The sequence below is a fragment of the Urocitellus parryii genome, chromosome 6, assembly GCF_045843805.1.
Source record: "Urocitellus parryii isolate mUroPar1 chromosome 6, mUroPar1.hap1, whole genome shotgun sequence".
NCBI lineage: Eukaryota > Metazoa > Chordata > Mammalia > Rodentia > Sciuridae > Urocitellus > Urocitellus parryii.
In genome coordinates, this window is record NC_135536.1 from 94917560 (window position 1) to 94934446 (window position 16887).

The 16887-nt window shown below is 37.8% G+C and overlaps 1 protein-coding gene across 1 annotated transcript in view; it reads right to left on the minus strand.

The window, feature by feature from the left end:
* Fbn1 (fibrillin 1) overlaps positions 1 to 16887 on the minus strand; it is a 222211-nt gene that overhangs the window by 91820 nt on the left and 113504 nt on the right. The window contains exons 9-15 of the mRNA XM_026390109.2: positions 16175 to 16300; positions 11018 to 11176; positions 7650 to 7826; positions 6858 to 6998; positions 5096 to 5215; positions 1821 to 1946; positions 187 to 309 (exon numbers count right to left, since the gene is read on the minus strand). Of these exons, the coding sequence (XP_026245894.1) occupies positions 187 to 309; positions 1821 to 1946; positions 5096 to 5215; positions 6858 to 6998; positions 7650 to 7826; positions 11018 to 11176; positions 16175 to 16300 (972 nt within the window). The remainder of the gene's footprint in view (positions 1 to 186; positions 310 to 1820; positions 1947 to 5095; positions 5216 to 6857; positions 6999 to 7649; positions 7827 to 11017; positions 11177 to 16174; positions 16301 to 16887) is intronic.

The following is a 16887-nucleotide window of genomic DNA, read 5'->3' on the forward strand; positions in this document are numbered from 1 at the left end:
ACCTTTTATGAAATAAGAATGGCCTTCTGGTCATAAACTGTCACTATCTGGATAGCTGGACTTCAGAAGGAATTTGAGCTATGTTGCCTAATCCAGAATAAGGGATGCTTTATGTGGGGAGAATCCACATGGAAAAGTGGAGAAAAAGAAGGCAGAGAATGCGGGTTTGAGCTTTGTAGCATATACCTTTGCAGTAACGCCCATCTGATGCCAGCTGGAATCCAGGTTTGCAAATGCATTTGAAACTGCCATCTTCATTGATACACATCCCGTTAAGACACATATTCCTTATGCTGCACTCATCCATATCTGAAAAATAAATACATAGAGTGTCCTGGGGTCCCCAAAAGAGTAAGCTTACAAAAGGAAACCAACCTGCATGAATATAATTTTATTTCTTCACCTTTCTTTCTTTTTGGCATGTACAAAATATTTATTCTTCTATCTCTTTCTTTGTTATTGTAATGTTTGAGGTTTTCGTCCAAATTACATCACACAAAGAAAGATCACATAAAATATGTATCTCAAGTTCTCAAGCTTTGACATATGTGCAAACAACTAGATTTATGTGTGTACATATATGTACATATATGTGTACATATATGTACACACACAAAGTTTTAGTAAAAGTCTTACAGTCTGGTGAATATATTTATTTCACAGGATCACATTACTTTAATACAGAATATTACTTCCAAGCTAAGACTAGGAGGAATTTGAAATGTATTTAGGCTACATCTTGATTCTTTAAAAAGTGGAAAGCAGAAGACAGCTTATAGCGTGAAGCAATTTTAAATAAGAGTAGGAAAAATGGATTTTTTAAAATGCAAAACTCAACTATAGAATATAGTTTAGCCAGCTAGCCTTTAGGATCCCTTGATTATGGGGAATTTTATTTAAAATCATTGACATGCTATTTTATATAATATTACAGCTATCTTGGGAGGCACTTTCTCCTGTAGACATGATATGTCTTCACTTACAAGCTTTAGTCAGACCAGAGTAATTTATTATCCTTTTCCCCTTTCTCTCTTTCTCTCTCCCACTCCCCTTTCTCTCTCTCTTTCTTTCAACAGGATTCTATTCCAACCAGGAATTTTGGCATTACGTCTCTGAATTGAATCACTGAGATAGTATTTTGCCAAAAATGTTTCTAAGAACAATTTTGAAATTCTTTTAATGTATGAATAGATTCTTGGGACCTTCCCAAAGACATTGGGAAACAGGATAAACAGCATTCTTTACTTTTTGCTAAAGGCCTGCAAGGTGAAAACCCATCAATAATAGTCATATTTTCTAATCAAGGGGAGACTGTCAAGAGCAAAAACAAAACTTTGGAAGCATCCCATTTCAAAATGAGGTGATGAATGCAAGAGGCAACAGAAAAGGCTGGTGCTCAGCAGTCAGCCTTAAACAAATCTGACATTTTGAGACACTGACTAGTGGTATTTGATTATTAGGCAGGCACTTCAAACAAAAGGATTACAAGCGACTAGAGAATATATGGGCTTAGGTGTTTCCAATTTTTTCATAAAAGAATTCCATAATATATATGGTCCAATTGGATAAAATTAGAAAGCAATGATTTATGCTATAAAAGTTTCCTCATCACTAGTGATTTTTTTCAGAAGCAAGCTCTCAGTGTATTAGAATGTTATTTGACTCATATGAATGTCAGTTATAGAGAGGAATATTATGGAAATGTAGGCTTGCTTCTCAGATAACAATATGTGAAATACATTTGACATATTTGCCTTGAGACTCCTGATCTCAAGACTTCGAGGGAAGAAGAGAAATGGGCTTATCACACTGTTTATTACCTTCACAGTTTTTCCCATCTCGGGTAACATGGAAGCCTGCATTACACACGCAATGGAAACTGCCATCTGTGTTGATGCAACGTCCATTATTGCAGATCCGGCCATTCTGTAAACATTCATCAATGTCTAAAGTCCAGTAAGAAAAGAAAGAAACAGCTTTAGTTAGGGGATTTAAGATTATTTTTTTCCTCCCTCCATTTCAAAACTCACGGCCTTAGCTTTGGGTTTCAATTACTCAGTAATACTCTTCAACATACATTGGGCACCAAATAACTCAATGTTTAGGATTATTAGTAGACACATGACAGAAAAATATATATACCTATACAAGCACATTCAATCTAACTTCCTTTGTATTAAGACTATTTAAATCAATTCAGCAAACAAAATAGATTCTTTACCATTTTCCTAGCTAGTTTACTGAGCCAGTATGTGTATGTGTGTGTGTGTGTGTGTGTGTGTGTGTGTGTGTGTATTTATTGAACTCTGGCTGGTGTTGTTCAATACATGATTGAAAGGGCAGATATTACAGCTATACCAGAACAGAAAACAGAAATGCTATTTTTAAAAACCCACTTAATTCCCCCTGAAAACCATCAATCATGTGACTGTGAGATATCTATGTATCTTCCTTATGGCAGTTCTGGTCCAAGAACAGTGTTATTGATCATTTATTCTTAGTCTTTTTTTAAAAAAAAATAATTTTATGAGTACTCTATCTACCAAATAAAATATTGGTACTTAGGGTGTATTTCTCCCTTTTTCTATTGTGCTTAATATTATGCCAAAGTAAACTATAGGGCTTGATATGAAAGTGTTAAAAATGACAATAACTCAAATAACCTGTATACGATCTCTCACTTAAAGGTTGACAACCCACCCAAAGTGAACAATATGGTGCCCTGGGGTATCTGCTTCCCTCTATTTGTAGAGGCTACAAATTGGCTGAATATCAAAGAGGATGATCACAGACTGTCTTGTCTACCCAGCATACAGCTGTTTCCAGGGCTCATTCTCAGCAGATAGGAAACTGTGCAGATCTGAATGGGAGCAGACCTATCTGTGCAGAGTTGAGGACATATTTGCCTGAGAACAAGTGCCCCACATATCCCCTGGACAACAAGAATGTGCATTTATGGCGTCTGGGTTATTCTGTCTGCACGGTGTCTTGTGGTTGACCTTCAGACGCACTTTCTTTCTGGGCAGATCCTGCAGTGGTTTCCACACAAGTCATTGGACTAGCTATGGCAGTCTGGGCTTTTCTTCTGTCTGATCTTTGTGCCAACAACCCACGATCTTTTCTCTCTCCTTTATTTCTTAATCCTTGCTAAAATCTGACTTGCTCCATGCTCCAAAAAGTAGTAAAAGCCATATATTCTTGTACAGACTTTTTTTTTTTAAGGATTCTGTAATTTTTTTGAGGCAAAGGTTAACATAAACAGGAAAAAGAGTTCATCTTTTCCCCTCCTCACCAACTTGAGAATGCTATGGGGCTCCACTGCCTTATAAAACAAATGAAATGCTTGTCATTCAAATATCTCAACTGTGTTTCTATCTCTTCTGTCCCCTTCTACCCACTCCCTCATGTACTTTTTCTCTGCTAAGTACACAGCCTTTTGGACCCTTCTGCAGTGACTTTCATCTACCAAATAACAGGAGTGTGTCCTCAACTTCTATTCAGGATAAACTTAGCACTTACTTTTTTTTTTTTTTTTTTTTTTTGTACTGGGAATTGAACCAAGGGGTGCATTACCACTAAACTACATCCCCAGTCCTTCTCATGTTTTTTATTTTGAGACAGGGTCTCAATAAGTTGTTGAGGCTGGCCTTGAACTTGTAACCCTCCTATCTCAAACTTCCCAGTTTCTAGGATCATAGGCATGCACCACTGCATGTGGCTTAGTACTAACTCTTTAAGAGGACAAAGCTGGTAGCCTGCAAGTCATCTTTAGTCTCCAGTACCTTAAATCCCAGACTGATGACAACCACATGCATTTACACTATCTGGTCCTCATTCCCATTTAGGCCACTCAATAATCATTTATCTTTGCTTATTTAACAGTGTAGCCTCTGGTCAGTGGTTTCATTTTATTCTTTATTATTTAAAATGCTTAGTACTGCTAATTATTTGAACCAATAGTTGCAATATTAAGAAGGTTCTCAACTCAGTTAAATACTTAGCCCATCTGATTTAAAATTCTGTAGTAGGCCACTAATAGAATTATCAGCATGTTGAAATGCTGCCTTATAGTTTTTTTCTACTCAAAGTTGCCATTTCAATATAGTATATTTAAAAAATACTGATGATAATAAATCTCTAAGTCAGAGGAAAATTCAAAGGATTGTGAGACCATTTTGCTGATAAAAATGAAAACCTCTGTGTGTCGCCAATGCACATAAAGGGCTTTTGCCAGGAGAGGCAAACAAAATTACATCTTATTAATGGCTTCCAATTTTTCTAGTGATATACAACTCCTTACTTCTTATCATATTTGATTTTAACAGTTTTTGCTTATCTTATCTGGTTTTACTGGATTAATGATAGTTCAGTTTGTGCCAAATTTATAGATAGAGATAAAGATCTGAGTCCTCTGAGGGAGGGCAGTATATCTTATTTATTTCTACCTCAGAAACTTAGTACATAAATGTCATTGAATAGAAGCCATATTGAATGGCTTAACAAATAATTAATAAATAAACCTGAAGGCAGATTTTTATGAGAAAACATTTATAGCAGTGCCTCTCAAACCTTAATATACATGTAGATCATGAAGGAATCTTATTAAATTGCTGATTCTGATTCCAAAGGTCTGAGGTGGGACCTGAAACCCTGCTAAGTGCACTAATATACAGCAAGGACTTACAGGTAACTCCTTTATCCTTCAGATCGTCCCACTAAAAACTGAGGTGCCTGCATAATTTCACCTGAATAATTCCTCACTTTCTATGACACAAAGAATAGTCCCATTCCCCAGCTTCCAAACGAAAAACTAACAGACAGCAGTGAGGAAACAAAAAAAAAAAAAAAAAAAAGAAGTGAAAATAAGATTTTTTCTCCAGTCAGAGAAGTTATCTTTTAAAATAATTTGAATTTGGACTTTATGGTCCTGTCCTCAGACTGAAAGTACCATATTTGGAATTCCTGCAAGAAAGTGCAAAAAGCAATGGAGCTGGATTTGCCTCTTCTGGCAAGGGTTATTTAAACTTCATTGAGCTCCTTCGAAGCAAAGAGCTCATTAGGCACAGATGGCTCATATTCTGTGAGGGCACAGTACCTCGGCACTCCGTCCTGGTGAGTGTGCTCTGATAGCCAGCTCGGCAGTGGCAGGTGTATGAGCCTTGGTTATTAATACATTCTCCACCAACACAAGGGTTTTTTTCACATTCATCAACATCTGCAAAACAGTGCATTTTAGATGAGATTACATAGTGTATTTTAGAGATTACATAGCAGCTCATAAGACTTTATAGGTTTCTTTTACAGGTAAAAAACATGTTCCTTTAAAGAAATAAATAGCACAACGAAAGGCTCTTTTTCCTTTCCACTACAATGCATGCTGGTTCTAGCCATTGGAAGACTGGTAGAACAGTTCAAGTGTATTGCTTTCATGTGTCATTTTTCAGAGAAAAATTCCAAGTGCATAGCAACTCAACACTCTAAGCTAATAAACATTTTCTCTTCCATGAGTCTGACCTAAAAAAATTGAACAGGCTAACATTTCACAAGTGGCTTCTGGATAGGATTCAGAGTATCTCTTAATGCTCTGCTATTTTTTTTCTAATATAAAGAAGGCCTACCCATATCTAACATCCCCTGTTCAGTTCTGTTAAGAATATTAGAACAAAACATGAAGCAATTGTTGCTTAAAGGGCAGTTATCACCCAACATGGAGCCCACGCCAACCCCCAGATGTCCTCAACATAAGGAGTCCCACTGCCGTTACAGTTGTTTAGAATAATCAGTGTAAGTAGAGGCAAACTGTTTTACCTTCTGCTTGTAAAGATGAGTAAACCAGGGTTTAGTGAAAATAATTCTCTTGTCCACAGGCTTCCTAGGGGAAGATGCAGGCTGACCTCACATTCCCTAACCCTGAGTTACTTGCTCCCTCTCCGACCCAGCTTTGGATGACCTCCAGAAGGGGTGTTCATATCACCAGGAAATGAAATAGCTTGAGAAAACAAGAATTTTTGCCTGACTCACAATTGCAGAATTTTCTGGAATTTATTGGAACTAAGAGATGAATTTATTTTTAAATAAGAGGGCACCTGATTGTTCTTATCCAATCAATAAACTGATTGCATTACACTTCTTCCCTTCACTAGCTTAAATGCTTTGCCCATGATTTGAAGTTTCTTTATTCAGTTTTTAATAACTGAAGAAAGTTGGTAAGTTCTACATTTACATTAGTAAAATGTACAAAATTTCATAATTTGGGTCAGGCTTTCATAACTTAATGGTCAAGCTTTTGATAGGGAGACTCAGGCTAGAGTTACCAGCAATGCCTTGAATATATTTTATAATGGGTTTGAAGTCATTGGTAGCAAGTAGAATAATGTCCCTCCAAATATGTTCATATACTAATCCTCAGAATCTGTGAATCTGTTACATGGTGTAAAGGAGAATTAAAGTTGTAAATGAAACTAAGATTTCTAATCATCGGACTAGAAATGGGGAGTCTCTTGGATGGTGGACCAATGTCATCACAAAGGAACTTAAATGAGGAAGCAGGAATTGGAAGAGAAAAACAGAGTTGGAGAGAGATAGGTCGTGAAGATGAAGGGTCCATGAGGTCCTAGGAGAGGCCGTGTCCTACAGAACCTGGAAAGGGAAGGCAACACACTTTCCCCAAGAGCTTCCAAAAGAAACATGGCTCTGCCTACACCTGGATTTCAGCCCATTAAGAACTGTGTTGGATTTCTACCTATGAAACTGAGAGATAATAAATCTGTATTGTGTTAAGCTACTAGGTTTGAGACTTTCTGTTACAGTAGCAATAGAAAACTAATACAGTGCCAACCAAGTGATCAGTCACTTACCAATGCACTCCCCCCGCAAGTCCAGCTGGAATCCTTTGTTGCACTCACACCGATAGCTCCCAGGAGTTGGAATGCAGCGCCCGTTTTGACATAGATAGCGGACCAGCTGACAGTAATCAGTGACATTGAATGGCAGCACCCCTAGAAAAATAACATTGAACCCCATTGAAATGACTTATAACACCATTAAAATTATCAGTACTTAATATGGCAATAACGGACAAGATGCTGAGTTAAAAAGGAAGGAGGGCTATCTCTGGGCAGAGTCATTGCTACAGGAGCAACGACAGAGCATATTTCCATTCCTGATGTGAGAGTTCACCTCTGCACTGTGCTGCAGGTGGGGAGGTATTGCAGCCCAGCTGCAGCCTGCTCCTCTGCCTGCTCCAGACTCCCATTTGCTAACTCACCCTTAAGCCTTCAGTTGGGAAAACAACTAAGGAAGCGAATTATCAATATTTAACTATTTATAAAAGTTCTTTGTATGCTATATAGCCTGAAGTGCAATCTTCTATTATTAACTCATCCTGTGAATCTGATTTCAGTCTTTCCTATAACTCTCCCACATGTAGCTGAAAGCATCAAAAATAAAAGGGCATTTACTTCTATAAAATACAAAAGATTTCCATTTTTATCTATTCAATAGGAAAATTAAGAACTATATACAATACTATATAAACTAAAAAACAGATCAATAATTGATAGATTTATCAACGACTAAAGCAGCATAAGCAAATAAAAAATATCACCCTGACTAGCACAAGAAAAATAAGATGACTTTTGAATTCTTACTTGGTGGCTCCCGAGATGGATATGGATATTCTGGTGGCCTGAGGACTACATGTGGAGGTCCAGGAGGAAAGCCAGGAGGAACAGGTTGAGCTGGAGGAACGGGGCCAACGGGTGGAAGAGGATATTCTGGTCTCCCAGGAATTACCATTGGGACAGAGCAAAGCTTGTTGAAATCCTCTGGAAAAACACAACACAACATAATACAACAAGCTGAGCTGTAGCTGATATCATAGAGTAATCACCCTTTGAAAAGAAAAATTGATCTTCAAAGCACATTGCACAATTGGAGAAAAGGAAAAAACATGGATTTCATTTGCATTTCTTGTGCCCATAGTAATAACCATATTGGAATAATGATTCAAAACTCCAAACTCACCATAGAGTGCACAATATGTTCCTCCCCAAAGCCAGAAAGTCATGGACTATATCAAAATTCACCTCATGGAAAACATAAGATGATTCTTGCATAAGTTTTAAAACATAAGATGGTCCCTCCTGTGGATTCCACAGAGAACTAAAGAGTGTGCAGTTGAAAACCACTGGAGGTCTTCAGCAGGGATGAATACGATCAGATAAAATTTTTTCAGATGATCACTTTTGCTGACATTTGGAGAATGAACTGGTAGGAGGCAAGGGTGTTGCAGAAAACCAAGGACAAGATAATGATGACTGGACAAAATCAGTAGTGATAAAATTTGGCAGAAGTGGACTAATTTGCCCAATCACATTTTAAAGATAAATAAGTAGAATTTGGTAAAGAAGTAAATGTTAGAGCTGAGAAACAAAAAATCAAGAATGTCTTCTAGTTTTTTTTTGTTTTTTGTTTTTTGTTTTTTGGGGGGGGGGCTGAGTAGGTGGGTGGACACTGGTGTCTCTTACTGAGAAGGAAAAAGTTGCCATGGGGGCAGGTTTGGTGGGTAGAAGTCAAGTTCCATTTTGAACACACAAGTTTGAGATGTCAGATATCATCACTTAGCAGTTGTAAAAGAGAATATGAAGTCTAGAGGAAAAGCTTAAGTTTTGTAGTTATCAGTAGGGAGCAAATGTTTAGGTTGATACTATTTTTCACAATTCTAGGTCTTTATCAGAATAAATGATCTTTTGGTTTGTTACGCATCTTATCTGAGCTTTCAAAAATATATTTTAAGATAATATCCAGTTTTCAAGGGCTATATTTATTTTATTAATTTTCAGATTCCCTTCTATAAACTAATGATGGGATTTTAAAAATTTTAATCTTTTGCCAGAATGTTGATATTATCATAGACACACAGTGATTCTTCCATAAATACTTTCTATACTAGTTTTAGTCATTGATAGAAATCAGGCTAATATCTTCATTTTCATGTGGACTGAATTTTGACTTATTCTAAGGAATAGTAACGTTTTACTGAGATGCATGCATAACTCAACCTCATGGAATAGGATGACAATTTACATATGGCTACCTACACCAAGCCACCACATATCCTGCTATAACCTGCTGGTCTGTTTCTAAACCTTCTTTAATCATATTTCACATTCCAACTCACATCAAGTTGATGTTTTCAGTAGTTTCCATTACTACCTTTTAATTATTATTTTCTGGAATTGAAGCCTACAAGATTCCATAGTACTCCCCCTATATTTGGAAAAGACTTTTATATTGTTTGTGTTTCCCTGACTCAGGATGCTACAATTCCTTTTGTCAAATCATAGTCATTCTTTCTATCTGGTCATGCCATATCCATCAATCCCTGGGCACTTGCTTTCATCAAATCTCTACCCCTGAGACTGTGCAGTCTTTGAAGTCAAGGATCATATACGACTCATAACTAATTCTCACTTTTAGCCCAATCCTGTAAATTGCACATAAGAGGATTTCATTAACTATGAGTTGGATTTAACTGAATGGCAACCATATCAAGGGACTCACTTTGTTTCCAAATACCTGTAAGCACCAGTTCAGCCTTTCTTTTTTTTTAATTCTTTAGGATTTATATAAAAGAAGTTGGATAGCTTATCGGCATTTCTGTTAATTAGATGGGTATATTACTTTAAGAATGCCATTAAATTGGTCTTAGCCCTCTAGGAAAGTGTCTCACACCAGGTCCTTTACTCTTTCCTACTTTCTACAGATTAATAACTTTCCAGTGAAACCCTTTGTGGTCAGGATCAGCAACCAGGGGCTAATTTTGCTCAACTGATGTCTAGCTTTCCTACTTAATTCAGAGATGATGCTGATTTTTTTTAAAGAGTAAAAAGCTGACTATAGAAGTAAAAAAAAAAGCATGAACAATATGAAATTATAATGATGAAAGAGACCTCTTAATGAGATTTATCAAATAGTAAAAAAAAAAAAAAACAAAAACCCAATATGGTGAACAAATGTAGGCACGAAGCCGAGCCACAGCAAAAGTACAAACTGGAACCACCAAAGCACAAGGGAGCATTTCCAGCTGTGGTAACTTTGGGATACCCAGGATTAGGTCCTGTTTAGGTGGGTCCTTAACACACCAAAGGGTCTATAACAAGCAAGGGTGACAGTAGGGAGTAAAGACCTGAACTAGGCAAGGATTTCAGAAAAATAGGACACACTGAGTTTAAAAATGCTTAGACTGAGTTCAAGAAAAAAATTCAATTATATAATTTAATGAGGAAATAAAATTACTAAAAAGAACATTAAAAGATTAAGATCTGGAGATCAGATTTGGGGACATCAATCATGCCATACTAAGTAGTAAAATCTTAGGTGTGACTCAGACCACTGAATATTGCCCAAGTTCATTCCGAGGAAAATTTTTCTGAATATCTCTCTTTACTTCTTCTCCAGACATAATTTTAAAACTCAACTTTAGATGAGTTAGACTTTGGGAAATGTATGTGGCACCTTTGGATTTCATGTAGACAATTTGGGAGGCTACTGCAATAGTTTGGGCCAGAGAAAAATAAGCTTTTAGTTGGAAATGAAAGGAATATAACAGAGAAAAGAAACGTCATGAAGAAAAAATATCAACAGAAAGAGCAAAGTTTCAAATGTCAGGCAAAGAGGAAATATATGTTCTGGGGGAGCTGAATTCTATCCTACTGAGTCTGATTCCTGAACATGAGCTACTGAGTCCCTAAGCGAGAATAAAAGAAAACAAGAACTTCCTGAAAAGGTGGCTCTTCAGTGTTGACATGCAAGCTAAGTAAGTAGTAGTGTCTCAAAACAGTCCTTGCTGTATAAACATCTGCGATTCCCTATACATCATCTGGGGAAAGATCCCTGGCTGTCATCTCTTACATTTCCAGGAGTCTTACTTATTTACCTAAGTTTCCGATAGATCCGCATCATGCACACTGTCACTGGCTTGGGATACTCTGTAGATGATTAGAAGGGACCTTACCTGTTGCTCTGATGGGACACATCTCAGGGGCGACAGTGACCCCCGGGGACCAGCATCGGCCGACATCACAGCAGCACTGCATTTTGGTTATGGACTGTGGCAGCTGGTTAGAACAGCGCCCATTTGCCAGAGCCGTGTAACAGTATCCTGGGCGAACATCTGAGAAAACAAAGAAACACACCAACCAGTGACCACACCCGATTGCCTCAGCACCTCTATGCCTCATGCGTGGGCAACGGCTGGGTGAACTCACTCCTCTGTCCCCTGCAGGGGACACTGTGAGCACTGTGCCTGTGCAAGGCTCAGTCAGAAATGTCTTGTCTCGCACCTTTTGCCCCTGCACACTGGTGCACTTGGCCAAAGGCCCACATTCCATACCCAAGGTGGCAATGAATGATTAAAACCATATGTGCCATAGGGAAAGAGAGACTAAGAAAATCACCGGCAGTGACAGTTAATTATTTATAAAGACATGTCTCTGTACTGAAGAGAGACTTAGGTTGTCCTTGGTTTCCATCTACTTAATTTGAGCCACTTTAGGCAAATATTTATATAAATCTATTTTAAAACAACATTAAGTCTGAGCTATAGTCTATGTTTCAAAAAGATCTTTCTTATATTTTAGTCTGAAACTGTGAGTCAGACTTGTGAGCTTTTTTTTTTTTTTTTAAAGAAATGAGCCACTTCACAGCTAGATCTAATGCTTATTAATCAAGATTCCTTTTGTCCTGGGGCCTAAACAGATTTTTTTTTTAAGGCTCTAATGACTTACAAGTTCAAAGCATAAAGGATTTCAAATTCTTAGCCCTATAGAATATAAGAATTCTAGAAGATTTAATTTTTTTTTTTTGGCAGAAAGGTATCTTCTCAAAGCAACATGGTAAGACACATTTCTATTTATCACTTAATTTATTGGGTTACATCATGTCTGACTGTCATGACAATATCTGACACAGGCAGTATGACTCTGGATTATCAAAAAGAGTGTCTAGCATAGGAAAAGCCTTGAGATAGTCCTAATAAAACAGAGAAGGAAGCAGTAAAGTATGAAACACCTTTATCTACCTGGCACATGTTGAAGGTGCACCTCTCTTTAAGTACAATATATCTCAGTTTGGTTCCTATAAAATTATGTTTTGAAAAATAATATTTTAACTATGCTTGTCATTTAAAAGAATATAAATAGCAAATCTTTTTGTAACATGGAAGATCTTTTAGTCCCAAATCCATCCCTATGTTTCCTATGAGTCTAACTTATTAAACATCAAGTTTTCTCACAGAGGGTCATGCCTATAATTCTTATCATCAACATCATTCTTAAAAACACAGAGCCTCCAAATTCTGAGGGTTATAATAAATCGATAAAATAAAATTTAAAAAAACTAATTTTGAAACATTTCAATTATTAACATTAAGTGAAGAAGGCTAAAACAAACCTAGACAAACCGTAAAAGAAAATTATACGTCAGCCTTACAGATATAAGATTATTTCTGAGAAGTACTTAAAACCACTAGCAAGTATAAATGTGCTTTCCAGAAATTTTTTGTGGTTCCAGTTTCTGTACCTCTGGTCAGATTAACAGTCTCAGTAAAGAGCTGGAATAAGTTTTATTCTAGCCTGATGCTGGGTAAATGGCTAGAGAAGGGGCTGTGGAGCAAACTCTGGGAAGCCTGGGGAGGGGGGAGGAATGGCACTTCCTACATTCTGATTAGCAGTGCCTTAAAGCCACTAATACTCTATATACTCATTTAGTAAATATTTTGGGCATGGAAACCAATGGTTATTAAGAATAGGAAGAGATACTTCAAACTGGCTCAGATCCCAGCTTCAAACTATTTTGGTGCTCAAAACCCAGTATAAACATTTGACCAAATTATGAAATTTGTACATATAATTTTAAGTATGACTATCTCCTTCAGAGAAAAACTGGAATCTACAACTGCCAATGGTAAACTCTTAATGGGCTAATGTCTATTATTTTGCAAATTAACTGTGATACCATGTTATTGCCCATCTGGCTGACTAATAAGTTAATTCAATGGGTCAGAGACTCTTGATCAAAATGGTAAATGTCCACGCTCAAAAAATTACAAGTTGTGTTTGGATTAGTGGAAGTCCCTGATTTATGGATTAATTTTAAAGAAAACCTAAAGCTAATGAGAAAACGAAGGATAAAACTGTGAAAATCAGGGACCATTTGGAGGAACTGAGCTCAGAACAACCTGAAGTTTTTCACTTCTGTAGGTAGCAGTGCCATAGTAAGGGGGAAAGCAGCCCTCCAGGACCTGGACTACTTTGCATAGAGGGTCAGGGTGGCTTTAGGAAACCTGAAGACCTACGGGAGCCAGGGATGAAGACTGTCAGGAATTGGAGGGCCTACAGAGAAGTAGGAGGAATCATAGACATCTTCAACTATTTTCAATCTGCCCTGGCAGACAAGGAGTAGGGAACCTTCTTCCTTTCCCATCTTACGAATCACTTGTCCTTTATCCTCAGGATGCAAAAATCATATTGTACCAAAAAAAAAAATTAAAATAGATATTTTCAGATCATCCCAGGCCTTGCCTAACGAATCATTAACATTGTTGTGTCCAACTAGGACCTAGGAGTTGTGAAGCTAAAGTGGGAACAGGACATCCTTATCACCCCAAGAAGTTGAAGTGATAAGCCACACTAATATAAAAGGGAAGTCCTACATAAAAGTTATTATCAAGTGGTACTATAAGAGCTCAGAGAAAAGAGGGAGTGTTGCAGGTGAGAAGACTGAGAGGGTCAGAATGTGATGACAGAGGGTAACAGTGGGAATTTCATTGTTGTAAGAGATGCATAAAGAAAATACTACATAAGACTATTTACAAATAGGTTTTTCTATTACTTAGAGTCACTAATTCTAGACAACCATCTCACAAACAAACCTTGGATTCGTTTGAGTTGGGGACTATTTGTATTTTCTTGTCACTGGGGAAAATTTGGGGATCTCTATGGTTGGAGGGAAATATGAGTGATAGGAAAGGCAGCGGTGTCACTGGGGTCAAATTATGCAGCAAGTTGCTAATTATGGTTGCAATAAGGTTCCAGGAATGGGAAAACAGTGCGTGTCTGGGGTGATGGCAAGAAAGTTGTGACTGCATCTGATGTTCATGGCAGAAAGTAAGGGGAGAGGTCTGTACTGCAGACTCATACAGGCCCACCATGGGATCCCAGCTCCCAGGCTTATCTCCTGATTAAACTATTGTACCAAATTATTTACTAACCTCTCTCTAAATTCCGCTTCCTCCCAACTATAGTACTTTGAACATTAAATCAGTTTCCATAAAACACCTCACACCTTAGAGGTGATCCGTGAATCTTAGTTCCCTCCCCCTCTTCCTTTGTAAAAAGGCAGCATGGATAGATTTGATTAAATAAAGAATTTTCAAAATATAAACCATCTGGTAAGTAAATGTATTTTAATCCCTTTAATGTAATCCAGGGCTCTTGTTGAGAGTTAAAAACAAAATGTACCCACTGTCTGGACAAGAAAAGCCCCTCATCTCTCTCTTTTTGCTGGTTAGACCCACTGGAGGTCACTTGCTAATTGGGGCTGTTTGGGAAGAAAAAGGAGCTTATGTGGATTGCGCTTGTCCTTCTTTCTTTGCAGTTCCAATGACTATTCCAGGAAACCAGGCAAGCCAGACACCACTGCTGTTTTTAAGGAAAGTTCAGGTAGACTGTCCTCACTAGCTATCAACTCTAAGAGACTCCCTCAGTTGTTATTATTATATGTGACTGAGGAAAAAGTAGGCCAGACCTTCAAATGCGCTTCAGTTTGGTCCAAAATACATTATGAAGATGTGAAGCTGAGTGTCTTGGAGATTATGGACCAGACACAAATATCAAAAGGTAGCATTTATTTTTGGCAAGGCTCTGTGCCACAGGTTTCTTAGCTTTACCCTAAAGCTAATAATGAATGACCCCTTTTGATATTCAACAAATACTGAGTACCTACTATGTGCAAGAAAGTGTGCTGAGAACCACCAGGAATACAAGGAGAGCAGTTACCAGTCTTTACAGAGAGCTTTCAACTGAATGGGGAAGACAAAAACATGCCAACACAGGTATCCCCACAAGGCCATTCGTGAGAGGCATGTCTTCAAGTAAGGGAGTAAGTTGCTTTCTAGTAAGTTGATCTGGGACATCTTCAAAGACGGAAAATCTGTGTGGAGGCATGAAAGGGGTGGGAGTCCAGAAGATGCATGTTCAGAGTGGTGTAACATGTATGAGTAGAGGCATGAAGGGCCCTAAATGAAGGGCCCACTTGGTGGTGAGAAGGCTGGACTGTGCTGCCAGGTTAGTAAAGCTGGGAAGGGGCTAGAGAGTGAAGCCCCTGGATTATCAGGTTGTGCTTTCTGGAATGTGAATTTTATTCTAAAACAATAGACTTCGAAGGAAGTCTTAACAATTGCTAAATCCAGCAGTTGCCAAACCTACTTTTTAAATAGAGCCCCCTTTAACCGACAACTTGCATGGAAGCCACAACAAGTAAGAGTGAAATTGCCAGCGTGGAGGATGTGTATGAAGGAAGAGCCTGTCCTATTGTCACTGTCCCCTTCATACCCAGCAGCCTTGGAAGAGTCTGTACCCCTGAAGGATCCAATGGACACAGACTGAAAACTGCTAATTTCCAAGCCTGAGTGGAAAACTACCAGAGATTTTTGAGCAAGAGTGTTATTTAATCAAAGCACTATTTTAGGAAGATAAATCTGACAAGATGGATTGTAGAGAAGCCAAGAAACAGGGAGAGCAATTAAGATATTACTGCAAAATTTCTGTCCTAAATTAACATAGACCCTAGGAAATGATGGAAGGTGGAGTTACAAATAGATAATAGCTTCAAGATTTGACACTGCACCACTGCACTGCTAATTTGGAGGATATCTGTAGTGTCTCTTGGATTATCCACCTTTCATAGGAGACAATGAATCCCAAAACAAGACCAGAAGATTCCTCTGTTCTTTGAGAGAGTGCTCTACAGTTCAATATATTTCCATAAATGCACATTTTTTTTTTACTACAAATGAGAGATTATATGTCCCCCTTAACAAACTTGTCGAGAAAGATGTTCACTGCAGAACTGACTTATACAAACCATACATGTTGTCTATGATTAAACTTACCTACACATCTGGTACCATCAGGAGAGGTGTAAAAGCCAGGGGGACATTTGCAAAAGTAACTGCTGACTGTGTTTGTACATTCACCCCCATCGCAGACTCCAGGGATAGTGCTGCATTCATCAATATCTGGAACATAATAAAGAGTTTCAGTATTAATAGAACAGTATAGAACTTCATCATTATGATTCACATATAATATTGGTCAAATCATGAGACTAGAAATAGCCATCTTTACAGAAAACCTGTGTAGAGAATAATCCATTTCAAGAGTGAGTACTTCTTGCAGCAGATTTGCCCAAGGAGTTGGTCAAATTCAGGCGATTAGAACATAATAAACTAATTTCCCTTTAGAATCTAAGATTGTGTACAATTATTTCACAAAGTCATGACAGCATGCTAATACTATAATAACATGCCAAGTGTCATTTATTTTGAAATTCTGTTTTCCCAGTTCTCTCCATGTTTGGCATTGAGTTAAACTCCCCTACTTATGATTTTAAATTTGGCATCATTTCCACTTCCTGTACTTCTTTTCAACCTGATTTTCTACAAAGCATACATTGAAATCCTTCAGAGAAGACCTTGTGGTCTGGGTGCTAACCAAGAATTGACCATCGTGGAGGACAAGACTAAGGGTAAAACACAGCAAGACCCTGTCTCAAAGCATAAGGGTACCAACTCTGTTTTTGTGGGGGCACACCCAAACTACCATG